Below are 21,328 nucleotides of genomic sequence, written 5' to 3'. Positions count from 1 at the left end.
CTCTTGCATGCCTATGTTTAGAAAATGGAGGACGACTGCCCAACCAAAAAATCTCAAAAGTAGCCCTTAAATTGGGGATAAAGTACCTCTTACAGGAAGGATCTAACCTTTGTCTTTCAAATTTCTTACTCAGACCTGCTTGTATCTCTATGCGATGAAGACGAGACATAAGTCCAAAAGTCACGCATAAAGTTATCTCATTTCGAATGTAAACATTTTAGGTAATGAGCACAAAAATATTTATTGTAAAAGGTCTCTGATTTCGGTTTCTTTGAAAAAGAGATGGCTTTCGCGTTTGGTGCATGAATAACCCATGATATTTGCTAACTTGAGGAAATGCAATACTTGACAAATACAAGTTGTGCAATACAGTAGGTTCCATTTTGGTAATACACTCTTTCTTTTTAAGAATGCCTAATTTTGGGGCTGAGGTTGAACATTCCTTTTTTCTGCGATTTGAGCCGTTCTTCAGTGTATCGTGCAGTAATAAACATCCTTAGTATTTGCGGTAATCGTGCCGTTAGACCACAGTTTTACATTTCCTTTACCTTTATTCATACTTCTAACTAAAAACAAAAACAAAATTTAAATTGTGCAAAATAAAGACTCTCTGAACTGACTCTCAGCCTGGGCATGTTCTTGGGATGTTCTAAGAATTTGGGTTAATGCCAGGTTGGTCAGATCTCCTAATGATCGTGGAACTTCAGGGGCCTTTTCACACAAAAAAGAAGATGAAAGAAGTTTGAAGTTAATGGAACTGGAACACTTTAATGCAAGTTTTGACCATTCAGTCATTTTCACTTCTAAGCAGCAATGTCTATTTAACTGTTACCGAAGAGTTATCAACCTGAGTCAGAATTGCCAGAAAGTAGCGCAGATGTTCTGCACCCCATGCTAATTGGCAACTAAAATTTGATTTAAATTTTAGTTAAGTTTCACAACCCTCCGATGTTTGTTTCACAAAGCCTCGTTGATAACAGTTAAACTTAATATTTTCAATTATAATGTTTTTGTAACGATGACTATGCTAAACTCTCTCAGTGGTTATCACTCAACCTCCATGAAGAGCTACATGAAGCACTCTTAGTTAGTATATACCAAAATCCACTTCTAGAATTATCGATGATCAAGTAAGGGAGACCTAAAATACCATAAAATTTTTGGATATAACCCTAAGCCCATATTTTCATGGGAGCTTATTGTTGGGGGAAGATATTGACCACTTAAAATTTAGTTGGACCTATGTGAATGGTAAATTTCGTCTAATATTTTGCAAAATTCTCATGACAATCATGCTTTGTAAATTCACAACTTGACAAGGCCAATTCTGTAGCTACAGAATTTTGAGTGAAAAACACTCTTTCAGCAAACAGTTATGATATGGATGACAAAAGTTCTGTATAGTCATCTTACGAGTATTGGTAAGAATGTAAGGTCAGTAAAATGAGCCATTGGAGCTTACTATCAGGATGTTCACATTTGAGAATTGGTGGCTCACATTGTGGAAGGCTACTTTGAGATAGGCTTATATCGAAAATTTATGGTGTATTCGCTATAACAATAACCCAAACATTTATATTAGCCTTAGATCCTGGCTAATCATACAATTCAATAATGCTGTGAGTAGTAACTTTAGGGTTCACCTTCAATGACAGCAGTCAAATGAAGAGAATCTACAGACTTGATTAATAAGATATAAGGGGGCTGTATTATTTATGAAGACAATTGAGGCAAATGAATATGCTGTTTGCCTTTGAATCAGGAGAATCACACAAACTTCGACTTTTAGTCATTTTTTAAATATTGGGAAATTTCGGGAAACAGCAAAGCACTCCTCAATTATCATGATGTTAACAGTTATGTTGAAATTCATAATGAATATAGTAATTATCTTGCTCTTTGTATTTTGTTGTTCTTGCGGCTCTTGGGGTCAAACCAGGTATCGGGGTAGTCGTTAACGGCAGTGGACTAAGGGTTTTCCTTGGCGACTATGAAGTTAACCCCTAGCTACTTTCATAAGGGATAGAAGAAAAATAAAACCAAAAAAAGAAATCCCTAGCTACTTAATTCCCCTTCTACTTTTTGTATTTAACTGTAAACTTTAAATCCTAGTGACAGCCCTGAGATTGGAAGGGTTTGGAAAAAACAGTAGATGACCCTGCACAGGATTAGTTATATATTATGAGATGACAAAAACATACCAATTCCCTAGTTATACTTAGGGGTAAGAACCCTATTTCTCTTGTCTATCTGATTTTTCAAAAAATCTTAAACAGCATGTCAGTCCCTATGGTATTTGAATTTAATTTGCCCAGTATTGTCCATGTCTGACAAAGTTAAAGTATATAACGCTAAACTCTCTTTATTGGTTACACCCTAGTACTCCAATCAAGGGCTAAGTGAAGAACAACAATTTCAAGGAAGCTCAGTTTTAGATGGTAGATTTTGTCCAATGAATAAAAATGAGTTGGGCTTTCAAATGGATAACATATTGCTTCTAAGACTTATCAAAATTCTAATGTCAATACTACATTGTATATGTATATTGACAAAGCCAATTTAATGGTTATGAGCTTGGGTGCACTATAGTGGGTGAGATAAAGTCCTTTCACCCAAAAGATTTATAATGTTGATGAAAAACAATAGTTCTGTGCAGCAGCTTACGAATTTTGGTTGGTATGCAATTTCTGTCATGCTTGGTTATTCGAAAAAAAAGTTGAGGTTATTAGACCTTACTATCATAAGAAGGTTTGCATCTGAGAATTGGTGGCTTACCTTGAGGGAGGGTGTTTTGGAATAGGCTTATATCTAAAAAACTATGGTATAATTAAACACATGCTACCTGTATTTGAATCACAGGGAACCCACACAAACTATGACTGGTAATATTGGGTATATTTGGAAACACACAAACACCCCCTAATTATCATGAGTTACTGCTAAATTTGTTGTCCTTGTGGCTCTTGAGGTTGAATTTTAGCATGGTGTCAGGGCTTTCATTAAGAGCAGGGGGTGGGGATTTCCCTTAGATAAGTTCACTTAACTATTCTTTGGGGCAAGAACCCTCTTTCTCTTGTCAACCTGATTCTTAACATAATATTTAACAGCACGCCAATCCCCACCATCCAATGTACCCTTTGCATTTAAAATACAGTTCTCACAGTCCAATTTGCCTGGACATCTTCCTTGTCTGATAAATGTACTGAGGTGCTTAAAAACTGCCTTTTTCTCTTCTTCTGCCCACAAAACATGGTTAACAGACCCTGCAAAGCAAAAGCAAAAAAATCTTAAAAATTAAGCTTTAAGCTAACACTTCCTCCCCTTGTAACATTTTTTCTACTTACTCTTTGACTTTGACATTCCCTAGTCTGCATTTTCCATGTCTGGGTTTTGGTGACTGCCGCGTTTTTTGGGGGTTTTTGACTTCTTTGCACGCACTTTGAGTGCTATGAAAGTAAAAACAAATAAAAACTGAGGATGCTGGCTTGCCTGAAAATTTCCCTTTTTATAAACATTACGTCATGTCAGAATGTCACCACCATTGACAACCGCTGGTAGCATTTTCCATCAAGATGAACACAACATGTAAACACAATGTTTTTTTGGTGTGCGGCATATTTCACTGTTTTATGATTGCGTGAGCCGCTTAAATATGTTCTTGTTATTAAATTCTGATAAGTGTCTTGGGCAATTGTTTTGTTCTTTTTTACATGCATTTAATGAAAGAAACTTCCTTTAAGGTTCCTTTGAAAAAATTGGTCTCAGCAAAAACTTCTTGCCAAAAGGTAAAGTGGCTGATGTAATAGCAGCTGATAAATCTGGCATTCATTCTGATTTCAATGAAGAGGCCTATCATGGACAGAGAAAATCCAGTCAGGGGCAGGGAGGATGTAGTTTATTTTCGTTTTGGAAATATATTGTCATTATATTTCATTTCTTCCTGTTGCAAAGGGAGGGAACTTTCTTGTTTCGGCACTAACTTTCGGCAGTTACTACTAATATCTTAAAAAACTAGAAATTACATTTAATTCTATATCAAAGGTGTTGAGTCCAAACTCTATCATTTCCTGAGAATAAAAAGTAAGCTTTCAGCTAACTCTTCCTCCTTTTGGAACATTTACTCTACTTACTCTTTGACTTAGGCATTCCCCGGTCTGCATTTTCCATGTCTGGGTTTTTGCGACTGCTGCGGTTTTTGGGGGTCTTTGACTTCTTTGCAGGCAGTTTGAGTGCTACACAAGAATAAACATATCAATTGGTAACAGCTGGTGGGATTTTGCACCAAGATTAAATTAAATCCTACAGATTGCGTTTTATCAGTAGCAATCACAGCCTTCATAAGAAATGCTCATACAGACGCTCACAATAGGGTCAACTTACATGCACTGTTTCTGTATAGGTTACTGTCATAGGAACATTATTATTTGCAACCACTGCAACCTATGTGGTTGGCACACGATTATAAACATCTTTTAAGCTACAGTGTGTGTATTAAAATGTTGCTCATATTGTTTTTTTACCTATGGGGGTCTTCATTTTTTTCATCAAGCTGCAGGGCTTAACCAGTGCTCTTATTTCCATTGCTTTTTGTTACAGGACTATGTACAAACTAAATGTTGGGGATTAGAAACCTGGTAAGGTTTTCTCCTTACCATCAATCGCAATGTCTTCATCACAGTCATCATTAAGTTCCCCATCCATGTCTGAGGGATCTGAGCCCGCAAGATCTAAAAAAAGGTATACGATAAATTGTAAAATTGACTCTAATAAATGCCTCTTGTGTAACAAACGCCCGAGGCATACGCTTTTAAGTTTTTATTAAATGCCCATCTAAGTAAATCATACCCCTGTCTAATAGACTCCCCAAATGAAAATTTTTCCAAAATACTGGGAAAGAGCAAAATAGAGCAAAATCATTCAATTTATTAGGCCACTTGCTTGATTAACAAGAGTTTGTGCATTGCATCTTGTTCATTATCAAGTTCAAATAAACATTCTGACATCGAAGTCGAGAAAGTATATAAGTTTTGTGGAGTTAGTTTTTCTGTTATGAAAATAAATTTGTCTATCATGAAAACTACATTATTAAATTCAGTTATATATCAAAGACAGTGAATCAGAAACCCCATCATTTCCTGAGACTTAAGGAGAAGTCAATAAGGTAGGAGAATGACAGGTGTTCTATTGACCCATTCAGATATGAAACCATTTGAGCTCCAAGCCAGGAAATCTTACATCGATATAAAGGAAAAACTCTCCCAGGTAATGATTGAAAATTCCCAAATTAAAATAAACCGTTAACAGGAAACCAAAAGAGTAGACCTTTCCAGGAACTTGGAAAGTTGTGCCCAAACTATACTAAGCTATACTTTAAATCATATTAGCTCAGGAAAGTGCTTAATGAACAGTTTTTTTCTCTAGAACAGATACCGTTGACTACTGCTAGGCTTTAAACAGAATTTTTTTAAAATATCACGTCTCGCTGTCACCTCAGTAATACTTACTCGTTGATTTCAGCATTGCACTGTCCTTAGCTAGACTTTTGCATTTTTTAGGGAAGGTTGACCTCTTTGCACGTACTTTGCAATTAGGCACTACAAAGTGAAAACAAATCAATGTCAGAGAATCTTTAAAATGGTAGAAAAGACTAAACCAGAAGGGAGAAAGGCAGAAAATGGGAACTATTTTTAGCATTTCATCAATTAGCCAAAGCAGCCGAAACTAGTGGTTTTCTGGTGTAAATTCAGCATGAGCCCACTCCCATAAAGGATTTATCTTGTTTCTTCAACTAACAGTGTTCTCGGAAACACACAGCCCCGCAACTATTGGTTTGGTAATGGAAATAGCCTTTTGTGCCTGTTAGAAAAAGGGTCAGTGCATTTTTTGTGACAGCAGAATATACCAATCATGTTCACAGTTACTAAGACAGTGCGTTTCAACCAGCAATTTTTTTAATGAAGGCACCTCAACCGCAGATTTTCCTTTTTTTTTGGAAATATATTTTTATTTCATTTATTTCTGCTTTATAAGAAGAGGACTTTTATTTTCATTTTTTTTTTCTAGTTTAGCATGGGAATACACAAACGTGAGGAAATTCTTTTACTGCCATTGGTGTCACTGTCCCTGCCATTGGTGTCACTGTCCTTGTCAGCGTTAGCCAAATTATCGGCATCTGAAAGATCTGGGTCTGCAATGTCTAGAAAAGAGTATGAGAATGCAGATTTTATCTTAATTTAACATAGTTGAAGTAAGGGTTCCAGACAATGAAAAACTGTGGTGGGTTTGTTTAACTATCAAATATTGTATATGTATTAGAATAAATTAGCTGAGCTGCAGACTACGGTGGTTGATCTTATCTACCACTATGTGTATAAACTGGGCTTAAGAGCAAATGATGCTATATTTAGCAAAAATAAAAGGGTGCTGTGGTTTAAATGTTTTATATTACTTTTTTAATATAATAATAACAATGATATTATTAAATACATGTAAACATCTCAAAGAAAAATGAATAAACATCTTCACTAATTTACAGCTACTGTGTTAAAGTAATCGTAAGATTATGGCTCTGGTAAGAAGTTAGACATGTCCCATAAGTATGGCAAGTAATCCCTATGAACAGTTGCGTATTATAATAAGCATGTGGTCATAAGTATGGCAAGTAGTCCGTTTAACCAACTGTGTATTAGTATGTCCCCCTTAAGTATTGCAAGTAGACCCCATAAGTAGTTGTGTATTAGCATTTTCCCATTGGAATGTAAGTGTATCGTGCTTGACATATTTAAAAAAAAAAAGGCTGTTTTGAAAACGAGAAGATCAACCCTTTTTGTGTTGTTCCTTAATCTTCCATCCTCTGAATACTTCAAGGACATAAGTACAGGAATAAGCAAATTCTGCATGAAATGTGGCATCTACAATCCTCCACGTGAATTTACAAACGCGTTGCCGCCATTTTGAAACAGTGACCGATGTGCCGTGGGACAAGGCTGGCTGAACGAAGCGTGAAGCGTTTTAGACTTCATGCGAGGTGATCGCTTTTTCGTGTAACTCGATTTGTTAGTAACCGATGTTTCTTTTCTCTTTTATAATATAGTTAGCACCCTAAAAGTATTTCTAAAAACAAAAATTACTAGTTTGTGGCTCTCAAGAACAATGAAGACATAAGAACAAGAGAAATTAGTTATGAAATTGAAATTACCTACAATCTTGTACTAACCATTTAACTCAATTTCCGCCAGTGTTTTCCCGGCAAACTTTCTTGTTTCACCCTGATCGACTGTAAGAAGTAGCTTGCTCACTTTAGCAATTTCAATTGTCGATTCGTGAAGACGGTAGAAGTCCCTGTGCACTCGGATATCATGACCAAGGTGCCTTGCTAGCCAGTCTACCTCTGTTTCTTTTAGAGAGAGGACTTGAGAAATGGTTGCTATATACTTTCTGAGCTTGGTACTGCCTATATTTGTGGGGTTTGACAGAGGTGGGTCACAATCCATAGCAAAGTTCCGTAGACAATCCCATGCTCTCATGTGGTCGAGTGACTATCTGTTTGGCCTGGCAAATATATATGGATTTTCATCTGGAATACCCACAGCTTTTCTTGTCTTGATGAGGAGATCAATGCTATCTTTCACCTCCGGTGTCAAAATTACTGGTACCTTTCTGCCCCTCTTGCCACGAATCTCAACCATATCTAATCTGTTTAAAAATTAAGATAATTAAAACATAAATTAAATTAGCTCAAAGAATATTTTACAAATTCAATTTGAAGAGATGCCTTCTTTGGTATTCGAAAATAATAAATAAAATAGAAAATGTGGTCTTTGTAACGGCCCAAAAACTCATCGTTAACATCAGAAGAACACGTCATTATGCTGAACAATTTGGAAGACTTCCTAAAATGTTCCCACTGTCTGTTGCAATTGTGACATCATGACGTCAAGATGTGCAATGTGTTACCCTGTAGGGAGTTGTTGAAATTTCAAGGGGAAGGGGACCACGCTTAAGGCTAAACTTTTGAACTGAGGAAGGTGTCGACTTAGACTGGATATTTCATGATGTATAGAGGGTTTAAACCAATAAACCCACTGTGGGAGGGTGGAGGAGAATGGATGTTTCAACCACAATGAGGCTGACCTTCCTTCATTATTTAAACACGAAGGCGCGCTATAAAAGGAGAGGTGCCTTAGGTACCTCTGGATCATTTGTCAATCAACCGTCGTGGCATACAGAACTCCAAAACAGCTTGAGCTGCAGTCAATGCAAGGCACTGACCAGAGGCGCATTTCTCGGTAAATTTCTATGTTTTCATCAAAATGGAAGAATTTGTTGAGGTTTGTATTACCTTCCTCCGAACGAAACCGTCTTCGTTTTTGGCGGTAAATTTGAAATTCGAAATGATTCGCTTCGCCATCACCCAAAATTGCCATGGCGTAATTTCATGTCTGTTTCAATACTGGATTTAGATAACTGTAAGAATAAAAAGAAAAGATGAAGAAATGTTCAAGGCATTTCTTCAACAATGCGAAGGGGAAGTGCTGTCAACCCAGCGGAAGAAAAATAGAAGCAGAGCGACTGTTGCAGGCGAAGTTCTGGAGCGTGCGAGTGGACCATTGCCGACCACCGATTCACTTCAACATGTCCAGGCGTCGATGTTGCGAAACGAATCATCTGTACGGGCTTCCTCCACAAATGGTGCGATTTCTTTTTCTTTTTCTTTTTTTTTAATCTTAGTATAATATGATTACAACAATACTGGATGATCCTTGACCTTTGGAACAATACGTTAGAAAGGTAACTTAGGACTACAGTTCGACACTAACAATCACTGTGATAATGTATCACCAAGATTGAAACACTCGCGTAACACTATAATTTCTCAGAAGTAACTAATTGCAGAGTTTTTACAAACTAGGAAATACTAGTTAGAATATACTTGCAAACCACAGATTTTTTCGTATGATGCGACAGTTCATGTCTTAGACTGCTTCCTTTTGATGCCTTCATTTTCCGAAATGCAGCCTTGCGTGACACCTACAGAACGTTTTGTCCTGCCTAAGAATGTTTTGAAAAGAGTTATTTCTTTAGAACTACAGGTTGTATTTATTGCAATATTTTATACTACACCTTGGGCAAACTTGTCAATGAAACATGAAAAATGTACATAAAAATTGTCCAAAATAAAATGCAGGTGGGAAGACCAGTTGTACGATCATATCAGACTTCATGACTGTTCAGTTACGCTTTCGCTCTAATAGTTGTTTTACTTTGTCTCCACAATAGCTGATGCAAGAGGGGACGAGTTCGAAATGTGTATTTACTGTCGGCAAACGCCATGTGTAATGACCGACAGTCGTGAATACCTCGGCTATCGCGAAGCACATATTCAAAATCACGCGCGACGAAGAAAAGATTACAAGACGTACTGGAGAGCATTGAAAAAATGTGGGCTCTGGAAAGACCCTATTTATCAGGCTAGAAAAGTCGAACTGGGGGACCACGTTAATGCTGTGCGGGAAAGGATGCCCAATTGTGTTATAAAAGATGTGAGGTCAAGGTTTCCTAACCCTCCTGGTATTCCCTATATGTTATAAAAGATGTGAGGTCAAGGTTTCCTAACCCTCCTGGTATTCCCCATATGTTATAAAAGATGTGAGGTCAAGGTTTCCTAACCCTCCTGGTATTCCCTATATGGGGCATAAAAGGGAATAATAAAATTCTCATTCAAATGCCCACGTCAAAGAGAGCCCAAGTACCAAATTGTTTATGGTCCATTTTATAATGTCCACACAGCAAATTATAGTGACTTTCCTATAAGTTAGGAAAAGATATACAGTGCAGAGAAAAGTAACAGATAATGAGTCTGCTTGGAAAATACCTAGTGTCAAACCTCATACTCATGTTTTCATCACTTAGTACCAGCAGTTGGTAGAATTGGTCCTCCCTAATGACCTCACATATTTTACAGGACATTTGGGCTCCTAGTTGTAATTATCACAGAAACTGTGGTGCAATGGAAAACAGATGAGACATCATTTGTTTAAATTAAAAAAGGTAGACCAGATAGTTTCTCTGAAATGAAATGTCTTTGAAGTAAGCACCCTGGTCTCTGCCAAGCGATTTGGATGCCTGGCATGTTGGTACATCTGTAGAGACGATGCTTCTCGATTCACATTTTCATTCTGTAAGACAAATGAGTCAATAAACATGAGAAAGCAGTGAATCCAAAAAGTGCCAAAGTTATTTAGATAAGTTTCTTACCCAATCAAGAATGGCTAACTCCATGCGCATGTTGTATGAGTCATCCCCATAATGAATCCGCTTTGCAGCATAAATGAGCATCACTGAATGGAGAGACTCAATCCAATATGTTTCCCTGCACTAAAGAAGGCAACAAATTATTGGTGATTTTTCTTTAACTGGAAAATGAATTATTTTGTTCAACTCATTTATGGCCCTTACCTCAACATCATTAATTTGGAAGAAGAGATAAACTTCTTCATGCAAAGAAACATAAACATACAGCATGTGTCAATTATTTACCTGCATGTAGTCTGATGCATGCCTATAAATTGAAGTGCTCATAATGGCTTTCCTGTAGGCAGCTACTACTTCAGGTTTAGTTAAAAGTTTTTTGCTCATCACATAGCCATTCTGCTTGCACCGTGACTCTGCATGGCATCTGACATGATTTCCCTGAGTAATAAATACACCAAGTTATGGAAAAATAGATTAATAAATCAGTAGTAATAATTATAGTAAATATTATGTCTCTTGTTCACCATTATTAAAGAAATATGTGCAATCTTTGAGGTAATGATCATGTCATATCTTGCTAGAATAACACAACAAAAGGTACTTACAAAAATGAAAACAAAATACTATGTTCTCTCAATAAACAGTCATTCAAATTACCTGGTAATGGTCAACTACATTCAACAGTGTACCCTGAAATTCTTCTTCAGTGGGTGGACTGTTCTTCATGCAGAAGTACACATGAGTCCTTGTACTTTTCACTGTAAAATATTCACAATTATTATATTCCATTGTATTCATCTCATATCAAGAAGGAATTTGACATCTGCAGATCATTGTAGAGAGAATATAGCTTCCGATGACTCTCATAAGAGAGATATCTTACCTTTGTCGGACAATTCAAAAAACCACTTTGAGCCCTCATCCCTCTGTGGTCTTGAGGCAACTTTCTTCATTGCTTTAGTCACAGACTTCGCACCTGAAAATAAACAAAAAATTTTAATACCAATAAAAGGCTAATTTTCAAGAAATAGTCATAATCATCAAGACAAAATGAGCCAAAAAATACAAGTGTATACTGAGTACCATGCCAAGAGTCAAAGGAATTAAGCATTCCTTTTGACAAGATCCATGTTTTTAGCTGTAATACAAAGTCATGTGCCACCTCTGCAACATGGAACCCTGAAAAAAGAATTACTTTAGTTGCATTATAAAATATACTTCTGATCTCCATATTTGTATTACATATGTGATCTGATATTATTGAGGATGCAAACTTATCATACCTTGTGTCTCACAGAGATAAGTCAACAGCTCTTTTGTCATAGGGACCTCACGGCTTACTGCTGAAGTTTCATTGGCCTTACTCCAGTTGACAACTGCTAACACCTTTTTGGTCCTAAAGATAATCAGTGCAAATGAAATGATTTTAGGAATGGTGTTGAACACAATAGAGGTTCAACATATCATACAAAGAAATCGAGTAGAAAGCATCTCACAAGAAAGAAAGGGCTGACACTGTTGTGTGTGCTGCTGATCGACTGGAATCATGCCTTGCATCTGTTATAACACACTGCAGGAAAATGGTAGAAATCAAAACATAAAAATGGTCACATTTCTCTACTCACAGATATTTTCAAGGTTTACAATCTGATATAAGATTTTATATCTTTGTACGTGCCAGTCTACATAATATACTCCGAGTATGGCAGGTGTATAAGTATGTGGCCAAAGACAAAATGAAGTTAAAATGACTACTTGTACCTCTCCATTCACAGCATATGCAGGGTTACTCTTCACTTGTTCTTGAGCAGCCAACATCGACTCATTGGAAACCCTCTTCACGACTGTCAAGTAACCAAGCTTTTTCAAGACTGTTGAAGTGATTAAAAATAGAAGTATTTTAGAATGCATCTGGTAGGGCAGAAACCAAAGAAGGAACAGTTCAGTCAGTTTGAGCTATCTTGATAGAACATTCATGATTTAACAACCTGCAAACTGCTGTTGACTGCCTTCTCCTTGCAAGGAGAAAGACTACATGATTTTCAGAGCATCTGAGAATGTGCATTGCTAACCTGTGTCGAAGGTCTTTTCTTCCTCTGACCCGATGTTGGCTGCTTGACAGAAACTTGTGTATTGTGTCTCTGTCAAGCCACAGGAAAATACTCCATGAATCAATCTATGAAAAAGAGAGACAGATAAGTGACCAGTTACAAAAAACAAAAACTCTAAAATACCGAGATAATAAATTTCAGTAAATTTCGAGCAAAAATAAAAGAGTGCTCACCTCAAATTTACATAGTACTTTGGAGGAGATCCTCCCATGATGGGGGAGGAGAGCCACTTGAAAGAATCTCCACCAACGCATGAAGTTGTCACTGACACGACATGACTCTGTCGATTGAAGACAAGTGATTCGCAATCGAGGGGTTTTCCACAATAACAACATGATGTCGATAGCGTATTACAGAAAAAAGAAAACAGAGTTCGTAGAGATTCTTCGCTGCAGAGATATATGGAGTCGTTCTCTGCTGAAGATGCAGTGATTTGCATTCTTTGTGGCGTACGTTCTGCTTGTGGAAGAGAAATTGGAGAAAAAGGATCACTGAAAGGCAAAGAAATACGCGAAGATGGAGTAGAAGAAGCTGAAGGAATTGAAAACCGTGCAGTTGTGGATGGTGTAGAGAGAAGAGAGGGGTTCGGACTTCCCGTTGATGATAAGCTCAGATCGCTCGATGTCAGTCGTTTCCTCTCAATTTTCTCCTCAAAAGCTAACAGAAGAGCTTCCATTTAATCTGCATTCTGTGTGCTTGTGGTCGCTTTTGTGAGATTCAACAAGCCTCTGGCCATATTTCTTGAGATTCCATGTATACCAATACATTTCCTACCTGAGGATCCCATATCAACACTCTCTGGATTATGGTGAGAGTCAGGGATATCTGTAACGAACAATAAAAAACGTAAGCCTTCAAGAGGTTTAAAAGACTTAATATGTTATGCAAGTTATAATGTTATAACACTCGCCTGACTTGCATCCTGTTCAGGTTTTCTGTAGCATAGTGCTCGGGGCTCCCGGCTTACTTTTACCACAATACGATTCTAGAATACATTTTTCGTCTGCCAAGTATCGGCGAGTATATATTTCCGCTTTTTACAACCATTTTGTATAATGGCTGCTCAAATACTTGAAAAATGATATTCATGATATACATGCTCTCCGCTGGCCTTTTCATGTAGTATTTATCATTTCAGGGAATTCTATGCTATCAAAATTCTTGGAAATTTTATAATTTTCTTCTCTAATGTATTGGTATACATGGAATTTTGCGGTCTTTGATGCCGAGAAGTCTGCTCTCCTGAGTTCGAGGAACTTCTACGTTGAACGAGAACTGAGGACCTCGATCCGTTGGACGCTTTTTCTTGGGTACAGATGGGTTATTTCCCTCAGCCATAACGAATAAATTTCCCAATAAAAATATCTTTCGAGCAGCGACAGCCAAGACTTTTCCCCAAACTGAACTAGAGTTGTGAAATTCTGTCTCAAAATCGCACTTACTTGCGAAATCATCCATACTTTAGAGGTTTTGTCACAGAATATTGTCACAAATAATAATAGTCTGAGCATTGCGCATAGAATGTTTCATAAATCCGCTAGTTTCAATGAGAATAATCTGAAGGCTCGGAGAACCAATGTGTATTAGGGGCTTGGGACATAAGCCGAAGTTACACGGCGCGAATTTTGAAAAGACAACTGTACGAGTGTCTCGTCGACTGCAGATCGCGCTTTGAGCGGCCGAACGATAACTTAATGCCAAATAATATCAAAATGAGCTCAATTATGGTAATTAGAGTCAACAAGACGCAATATCTTCTAGTTTATTGACACAAAAAAACACTTAAAGTGTGTCTTTTATGCAGACCGTTTCACTCATGGTGGGACCGTTGGTCGCCATATTGGATGAGTTTTGCATTTGAGCTGAAACAAAGGGGAGGAGCCAAGCTATTTATAGCGCGCCTTCGTGTTTAAGCCAAGGCCTCTATTATTACTAATTGATAAATTTATTAATTAACCCTCTATATGGGCTTTTAACCTAGAATCTCACTCACCGTCTGGATAATTCTCTTTCAAAGCCACTTAGTGATGCCACAATTTCAGGGTTATTAACTTGCTTCCAGTCTGGTCTGTGAAGATAACTTTCTGAAAGCATCTTTGATGCCTCCCCACCCCTTCTTTTGTTAAAAATAACCAGTCTGGCAAGTGTAGCCTGGGCGAGGTGGCTCCATGCTTCTAGCTGAGGTTGTTCTGCAAGGACCTGTGTGCTGGAAGAAATCTTTGAAAGGAGACTTCTTCGCAGTTTCTCAAGATCCTCTGCTAGAGGTAATATTTGAATTTTGTTAAACTTGCTTTTTCCCATGGTATTGAGAGAATGATGGGAGATACGATGGCTCCACTCAGAATCTAGAAGTTTTTCAAAATTGTCAGTATCCTCTTGCAGATCTTTGTCCTTTGTGCGAAAGGCTTTGCCCCGAAGAATAGAAACACACCTTTTTAGAGAATAACCAACCTTGAGAGACAATGACGGTGTTGCAACTCTTTGGACACCTTCTTCAATCTGAAACTTTGAAAGGCTTTTCACTGCACCGATGACGACGTCAAACTTCGCTGGCTTGATGAAATCACTGAGCTGGGCATTTGGACTGAAATCTGCTGCACGAAGTTCTGTCAGGAGCCGAGCAAGTTCCCTCATTTTTTGAGAAGTAAGGTGCTGTTGCTTTTCACCATACTTTTCAACCAAAAACAACCCCACCTCGTTTATGAGCCAGTCGTCTTGAGCAACTTGGAAGACTTCATCCCTTTTCATAGTTAAGAACAGTCAGCGTAATATACTGCTGGTGTCACTGGAACAAGTGGCGGGATTAGGCAACAACAGCCTAGCCTTGGCTTGCACCCTCTGATATTTTGGGGCATCGTAACCTTCTGGTTTAGAATCACAACTTTTTATGTGTTTCCATAATTCCTGTCGCTTTATGAAGCCCAAGCAATACTGGCATGGTAGATAATCACCAGGAATGCATTTTTCATCAGAGACGGGACGTCTCTTGAGAATAAGTTCCCCTCTTCCAGTTTCTAATACAGTCAAATTGTGGTGATAGTTACCCAATAACCTTAGTTTTTCGAGATGCTTTTTTCTTGTAGGGGATCCTTTATTGAAGGAGACTGCCATAGCCACTTCTCTTTCGGACCGGTGTTTGTGCTCATAATGCCTTGCAACTTTAGAAAACAATTTGCCACAATAATAACAAGCCTGCCTCTTATCGTAAACTCTTCCGTTGCCTTCTTTTTTCTTAGTACATCGTACCAACACTGAAAGGATTTATGAAGAGCAACAGATTAATTTCTACTTATGTAAACTCAAAGCATTAAATTTAATTCCCATTCATTAACTTCAAATTATTTATCTAAAGGCAATCAAATTTTCTTTGTTTGAAAATTGTTTTGTGATTATAGCTGTTTATATGTAGAGGAAAATGTATGAATATTTTGTTCCCAAAAATGTGTAGTATAATTGCTGCCTGACTGACTCAAATTAAAATAATTGCCAAAAACTTGTCCCACATTTTTTAACAAAACTGAACGTTATTCTTCATCAAAGGCTCCTTAGAGCTACCTCATGTTATGTATTAATTGTTTCATAAATTCCTGAAAACTTTTCAATTTTTGTCATCTGCTTCCATTAGGATTTGAAGTACAAAATAAGTTGATCACTTTGAAACCTTAAAAAAGAATTAGCCAGGGCACTTAAACTTGAAGCTTATAGTAAAACATATGCATACTAACAACAGAAACAAGAGATTTCGTAACGCTGCTATAAAATGATAGTAACAGCCTTTTTTTTTTGTAAAAAAAAAGGTCACAGTTGCCTTTGCTTTAGCTTTTGCTTCGGTTTCCTTTAATTTTAAAGACTACTTACCTCCTGTATTGTGTTTTTTTTGTGTGGGGAACACTGTTTTACTGCTTAAACAATCCTCTTCCTCGGTTAACTCGCTATGACAAGCTTTTGCCAGACACTTCCTGTCATCGCTTGACCCTTCTAAACCCTCTGTTATCTCTTTAGGGCGACTTGTTTTACCTTTGAGACAGTGACAGAAAAGGAATCTTAGTCACTGTATTTGCTTATAACATTTTAGACAAGAACGCTGACAGTTGATATTTAAATCAGTAAAATTGGAGTTGTTAAACAGCTCCCATAAAACATTTTGGCCTACTGTCATTAAACTCTAAACTAACATTACATCATCAGCTCACTGACAATTCACGGCCAATATATATTTTATGACCATTTTGATCGCTCTGGTTTATTAGGAAAAAGATTAAGAAACCAGCAAACAGACTAGTTTATCTTTTACTATAGTGACAAATTCCAAACTTTCACGGTTATTTGCGAGCCAACATATATCTGAGTGAAAAACTAATGAATATAGGTCAATGTTATTACAAGAAACGATGCATTGCTACAAGTACCTGTACTTGTTTCTTCATCAGAGGAGGACATACTGGAAAACACAACTTTTCTCTTCAATTTTTGCCTCCTGGTACCTACGATCACACAAAATATTTGCCTTAAACATGTTTCTCATATTACTACTTACACTGCTCTTATATTGAGCTGAAAAAAGTAATCTGTTCACTTATACATTAACAACTGGCTCAATTTCAATTTCTCACAGTTTGTATTGTCAGTTATATGACTTATGTATTTATTTGCATGTGTTTAAACGCGGTCAATCAACAGTCATGTTCACTGAAAAACAACACTTCTCCTTAACCCTTTAACTCCCAAGATCTGATTGTTAATTTTCCCCTCTCGCTGCCACTCATTTTCTTGTAAATTAGTAATGAGAATTTGATGTTAGATCAGGATAACATCTGCTTGATAAGTTTTAGTATTTTTTAAGATTTTGTAAGATTTAAACATGCACTGTCCACCAAAAAAAAAATGAACTTTGGTTGGTGAGTTAACAATCCTGCCATACATGTAAATCGAAGTTGACAACACGTCAACTTTCAAGTTGAGAGTTCAACATCAACATACGCATCAAGATGCAGGCATGGTTATATTTCACAAAGGAGGTCGCCATCATTTAGGGGAGCACTTACTTACATGAGCTTTTAATGACAGGGTTTAAGTCACATGTTTCACGATGATGGTCACTTAAGTGTTCAGAAACAGAACTTTGTAACAAAAGTATGTAGGTTCTGTGTAGTAAAGTTAGACCATGCACTCACATATGTCAACTTACTTTTAGAGTTCTGAATTCCACAGTCCTGATCTAGAATCACATCATCAACATGAATATTGTTCTTTGGATCCTTTGAACCAATGTTCTTTTCGGCAAGCAGTTGAGGCTCTAAAAAGACAGAGAATCACACTGGAAAATAAACCCTACAAACCTCTTATTGGGCGGGATTGCAAAGAGATAGAATCGAAAGACAGTGGTAGATAGTGGCATGTACTTTACAGTGTACTTGAATGCTAATTGATAAAAAAATATCCTAATTCGTAATTCATACCTATTAAGCTTGAGGCCTCTGCAGGTGACCTGCTAAGAGTAGGATACAAGGAACTTGCAGAAGTAAAAGTTAACTCTTCACTTTCATGCTCACTGGCACTATCGGAAACAAGATCCTAACGAAGACTAAACAAAACAAACATTGTCCACTTACATGGCACTGTAAAGATGGTGAGTTAGATCTTTGACCTTTCCCATCTGATCTCTTGAACATCTCACCAGCAGTTATTCAATATCCAAAAGGCTCAGCACCAAGCAAGAGTCTATTACCATGCAGTATTTGATACATATTGCTATGCACAAGTCTGGCTTTCTAATGTCAATTTGCGACATATTTTTTCTCTAATTGAGGTATTTCAAATCTGAAAACATTACAAAATGACCGTACAAAGCCTTTACCATATCATTGATACAGTCAGATGCGTTATCCTTTTCTTGAATTTGACTCCTAAAGCCTGATTCTGAAGAGAAGGATGGTTATTAATGACTAATTTTTTTTCTGTTCTGTTATTATACATACACTCACTATTATAGACAGCTAGAAAACAAGGACCAAGAGAAAACAAGCACCACTGACAACGAAGTCGAGTAAAATTCTAATGTTAAATCAAGACACTAATTCCAAAATTGACCAGGTAATTTTGCACCCAGGATTACTGAGTACAACGGCAATGTCTTTTCCTAGAACCCAATGACTTGACCTACAAATTTAAACATTTTTACCAATATATTTAACATAGATTTATCATAGATTATTATTGTCCTTTTAAAAGTTATAAAAGTTACTTGATTCAGCCTTCAGGCTGCGATGTGATTTTAATAAACCATCTATCTATCTATCTATCTACTTTTCATTTCCCTTCACGGTTCAGTTTATTGAGGTTCTTGTACATTACATACCATCAAAAAGCTGCCCTTTACAATTGGATGCCTGGAGAACCTGAATTTTGCAGACTGGTGGATGCATTTGATCACTTAAAAGCTCTGTCCCTTCAGATCTGTAGATACAGTTATAATTTGATTAAGTGCCCTGTGTACTTATTTACTTATGGCATCTCAAGGGTGGGTGCTTATTTGAAACAGGGTGCTTAGTCATTTGGAGACTGGGCACTTGAGACACAAATGAGTAGAGAAATAACGGTACCTGTAAAAGTAGCAAATCTGCAATGAATAACGAGGAATGGTATAGAAATTTGGTGCCAAATCAAGTTATTACGGTATGAAACATTACAATTCCAGGAAAGCTTTTTGATTTACCATAATTATGGTAAATTCCCGAATTTGCATCCGCTCTTTAAGGCTAGAAGTATAAAAGGTAGTTAAAGGGTATCCCTGATCCTTTCCCTCATGAGTCCAGAGCATATAAAATATATATGTTCCATGAATATTATAGCATAACATTTACAATCACTGGAGATTGACCTATTCGAAGACAGCAAGGGGAATGTTAAAGATTTTCCTCAAAGATAGCCAAAAAACTTTAAAAGCTAAGAATATGCGGGTTCTAGCTTTTGTTCATTTGAAATAAAGAAAATTGTAATTTTAAGGCCAAATTTATTCATATTTTAAGTTTCACAAACCGTAATCTTTTGTCTCTTATCTCCCCTGCCATTTCTCTTCTGAGCCTTGACATGTCATCCTATGTACCAAACACACACATATTGAAAAAATTAATGTTAAGTTCATATGAACAGTAAGTGCCCATAGAGAAGTTGATTTTGACATGAAGTGGGATGCACGGCTTAACATTGCATGGAGGAAGTGGGGGGGGGAGTTTTTTTCCCCTTTTGATGTCATCAAAATGTCAGATGGGTCCTTTGGGGCAAAGTGTCTCAACTGATTTTGTTATAAATTGTAGAAATGAACAAAGACATAATGTGTATATGTATATCTCAAGTTAACCAAAGATAAGGTAGCTTAGAAATCACAGAACTGGTAGGCGACGTGTTGACAATTCTCTTTGCTAAGACAAACAAAATTCTGTGTCATCTAATGCTTATTTGTCACAAAGCACTTTTCTGTATTGAAACTGTGTGGTTCATTTCCCATGTTACTGTGAGCTTCTACTAATTCAGAAGTAGACCTCCTAAATATTAATTTTATTCAGTAGAAAAATCTGGTAGGATTTTACCTGACTGAAAGACAAGGGCTCTCCAGATAAAATATGATCCACAAACTAAAAAGGGAGAAGAAAAAAGTTAAAATCGTGTCTGCATGGGTATTACCAACATTCTTCACAACTTGCAGCATTCAAAGTAATCTTTTCCAATAGCCTATGGCTAGTGCATTTTTCCATCAGGATAGTGAATCGGTCTTTTTTTTAACTTGCCCATTGGGCAAGTTATGTCTCAGGGAAATTTCAATGACACAAGAACTTGAAGACAAATTAAATTCCGTTTTTTAAGTGTAAGTAATAAATAAATATAAAAAAAATCAATCATTAAACCTCCCCATTAAGAATTTTTTGGGCTTGTACATGCTAGTTACAGCTTACCCCTCAGAAAAGCTGTTTTAATGATTTTGCATTCCGCAAATACGTAAAGTATCGATAGTAATTGTTACAGTTGATGTTTGTGTCACCTTGAGAGAGAAAATTCCGCAGTCATATGCATTAAGAGCCATTTTCCGAGAAAATCGAAAATCGCAAGACACTCGTAAAAAATTGGAATTTTTTTTCTTTTGCCAAAACATCCCTTTTAGTGACCTAATTCAAGAAAAAATAGTTTTGGGTTCAAGCGATTCATTGTATGGGAGAAATAACAAAAAGTTTGAAAAATCGATTTATTGCTGTCTTTTCGCGCTTAAAAACAGCAGAATCCGACCGCAACTTCGAGAAAACAGTGAACGCATAAAAAACAATCCCTAACATCGAAACTTCAGCCGAGTATTATTTCGTTCTTAATCTTTAAAATCCTAAAAGAAAAATTTGAAGAAAGAAGTTTTTAACATTTGCAATCGACAAGTTTAAAAAGGTCATATTTGTGTCTCTTGAAATGTTAGAAAATGAAAGCGAACTTTAACTGTTGTAAAAGCCCTCTGGTATATGTCGCTTCCTAGTAAAACCCATGTAGAATAAAGCCTTGGCTATTGAAGTAAATTATGGGAACGTTTTAGCTCTGGAAATTAAATGCAGCCCTAACACTGGAGTAAGCAATTTGAGAATTTAAGTTAATCAAATTTATGCAAATTAGACGGCCCGCTGAATGAATTCATACTAAACGCAAAGTTTAGTGTAAAAGGACTACTTACTGTTGCTTATTATGTGTTTTTAGAGTGAAAATGTTATTTCTAGCTTTCAGCCGTGTTGGTAAGAGCCGTAAATAACTTTTTATATGACGACTGAAAAACGTTTGTTTAGCCACTTTGCTACCAGTGAAATCATTGAGATCGCAACTTCGAACTGAAGCTGTCATCGCTTGACGAAACTCCGTTACCACAATTTTAAAATAGTTTCTTCAGGGGGAAAAAGCAGAATTAAAATGCATTCGAAACCGTTGACTTCGAT

At 36.9% G+C, this 21,328-nt stretch overlaps 2 protein-coding genes and 1 pseudogene across 5 annotated transcripts; 1 reads left to right on the top strand and 2 right to left on the bottom strand.

The window, feature by feature from the left end:
• Positions 1-669: 669 nt before the first annotated feature.
• Positions 670-20,445, bottom strand: LOC149048333 (uncharacterized; annotated as a pseudogene). Its single transcript, XR_016184722.1, has 16 exons — positions 20,404-20,445; positions 19,955-19,999; positions 19,404-19,462; positions 18,724-18,821; positions 18,223-18,284; positions 17,825-17,939; positions 17,554-17,661; positions 16,775-16,849; positions 16,224-16,382; positions 14,359-15,616; positions 7,217-7,695; positions 6,082-6,196; positions 5,505-5,647; positions 4,653-4,727; positions 4,131-4,232; positions 670-3,263 (listed from the first exon to the last, which is right to left on the bottom strand). The product of XR_016184722.1 is annotated as an uncharacterized LOC149048333 (transcript).
• LOC149048335 (uncharacterized) lies at positions 8,137-10,219 on the top strand. Its single transcript, XM_089202184.1, has 3 exons — positions 8,137-8,330; positions 8,463-8,691; positions 9,280-10,219. Exons 1-3 carry the CDS (start codon positions 8,313-8,315, stop codon positions 9,588-9,590), a joined length of 558 nt encoding a protein of 185 aa, XP_089058310.1. The 5' UTR covers positions 8,137-8,312; the 3' UTR covers positions 9,591-10,219.
• On the bottom strand, positions 8,698-13,185 carry LOC149048334 (uncharacterized). 3 transcript variants are annotated; one of them, XM_089202174.1, is made up of 11 exons: positions 12,539-13,185; positions 12,327-12,430; positions 12,016-12,125; positions 11,751-11,824; positions 11,538-11,650; positions 11,338-11,433; positions 11,138-11,230; positions 10,912-11,012; positions 10,540-10,692; positions 10,258-10,377; positions 8,698-10,178 (listed from the first exon to the last, which is right to left on the bottom strand). In XM_089202174.1, the coding sequence occupies exons 1-11, from the start codon at positions 13,039-13,041 to the stop codon at positions 10,029-10,031; spliced, it is 1,617 nt and encodes a 538-aa protein (XP_089058300.1). In that variant the 5' UTR covers positions 13,042-13,185; the 3' UTR covers positions 8,698-10,028. The 3 variants fall into 3 exon arrangements, 2 of the variants coding, with proteins under 2 accessions (XP_089058300.1, XP_089058301.1); XM_089202175.1 differs by lacking the exon at positions 11,338-11,433 and having other exon boundaries at positions 12,539-13,122; XR_016185385.1 differs by lacking the exon at positions 8,698-10,178 and having other exon boundaries at positions 10,459-10,692; positions 12,539-13,149.
• Positions 20,446-21,328: the final 883 nt, after the last annotated feature.

The sequence above is a fragment of the Pocillopora damicornis genome, chromosome 3 (assembly GCF_964200805.1).
Source record: "Pocillopora damicornis chromosome 3, jaPocDami1.2, whole genome shotgun sequence".
Classification (NCBI taxonomy): domain Eukaryota; kingdom Metazoa; phylum Cnidaria; class Anthozoa; order Scleractinia; family Pocilloporidae; genus Pocillopora; species Pocillopora damicornis.
Note: the sequence above shows the minus strand (reverse complement) of the source record. Positions and strands in the feature narration are given on the sequence as shown.

Bases quoted from the DNA above. Each gene is read 5' to 3' on its own strand.
- LOC149048335 (XM_089202184.1), top strand. The intron at 8,692-9,279 runs GTGCGATTTCTT...TCTCCACAATAG, and splicing joins ACGGGCTTCCTCCACAAATG to CTGATGCAAGAGGGGACGAG.
- LOC149048334 (XM_089202174.1), bottom strand. From the start codon at position 13,041: ATGGAAGCTCTTCTGTTAGCTTTTGAGGAGAAAATTGAGAGGAAACGA. The intron at 10,693-10,911 runs GTAATTTGAATG...TTTATTACTCAG, and splicing joins ATGTAGTTGACCATTACCAG to GGAAATCATGTCAGATGCCA. The intron at 10,179-10,257 runs GTAAGAAACTTA...TTTGTCTTACAG, and splicing joins AGTTAGCCATTCTTGATTGG to AATGAAAATGTGAATCGAGA.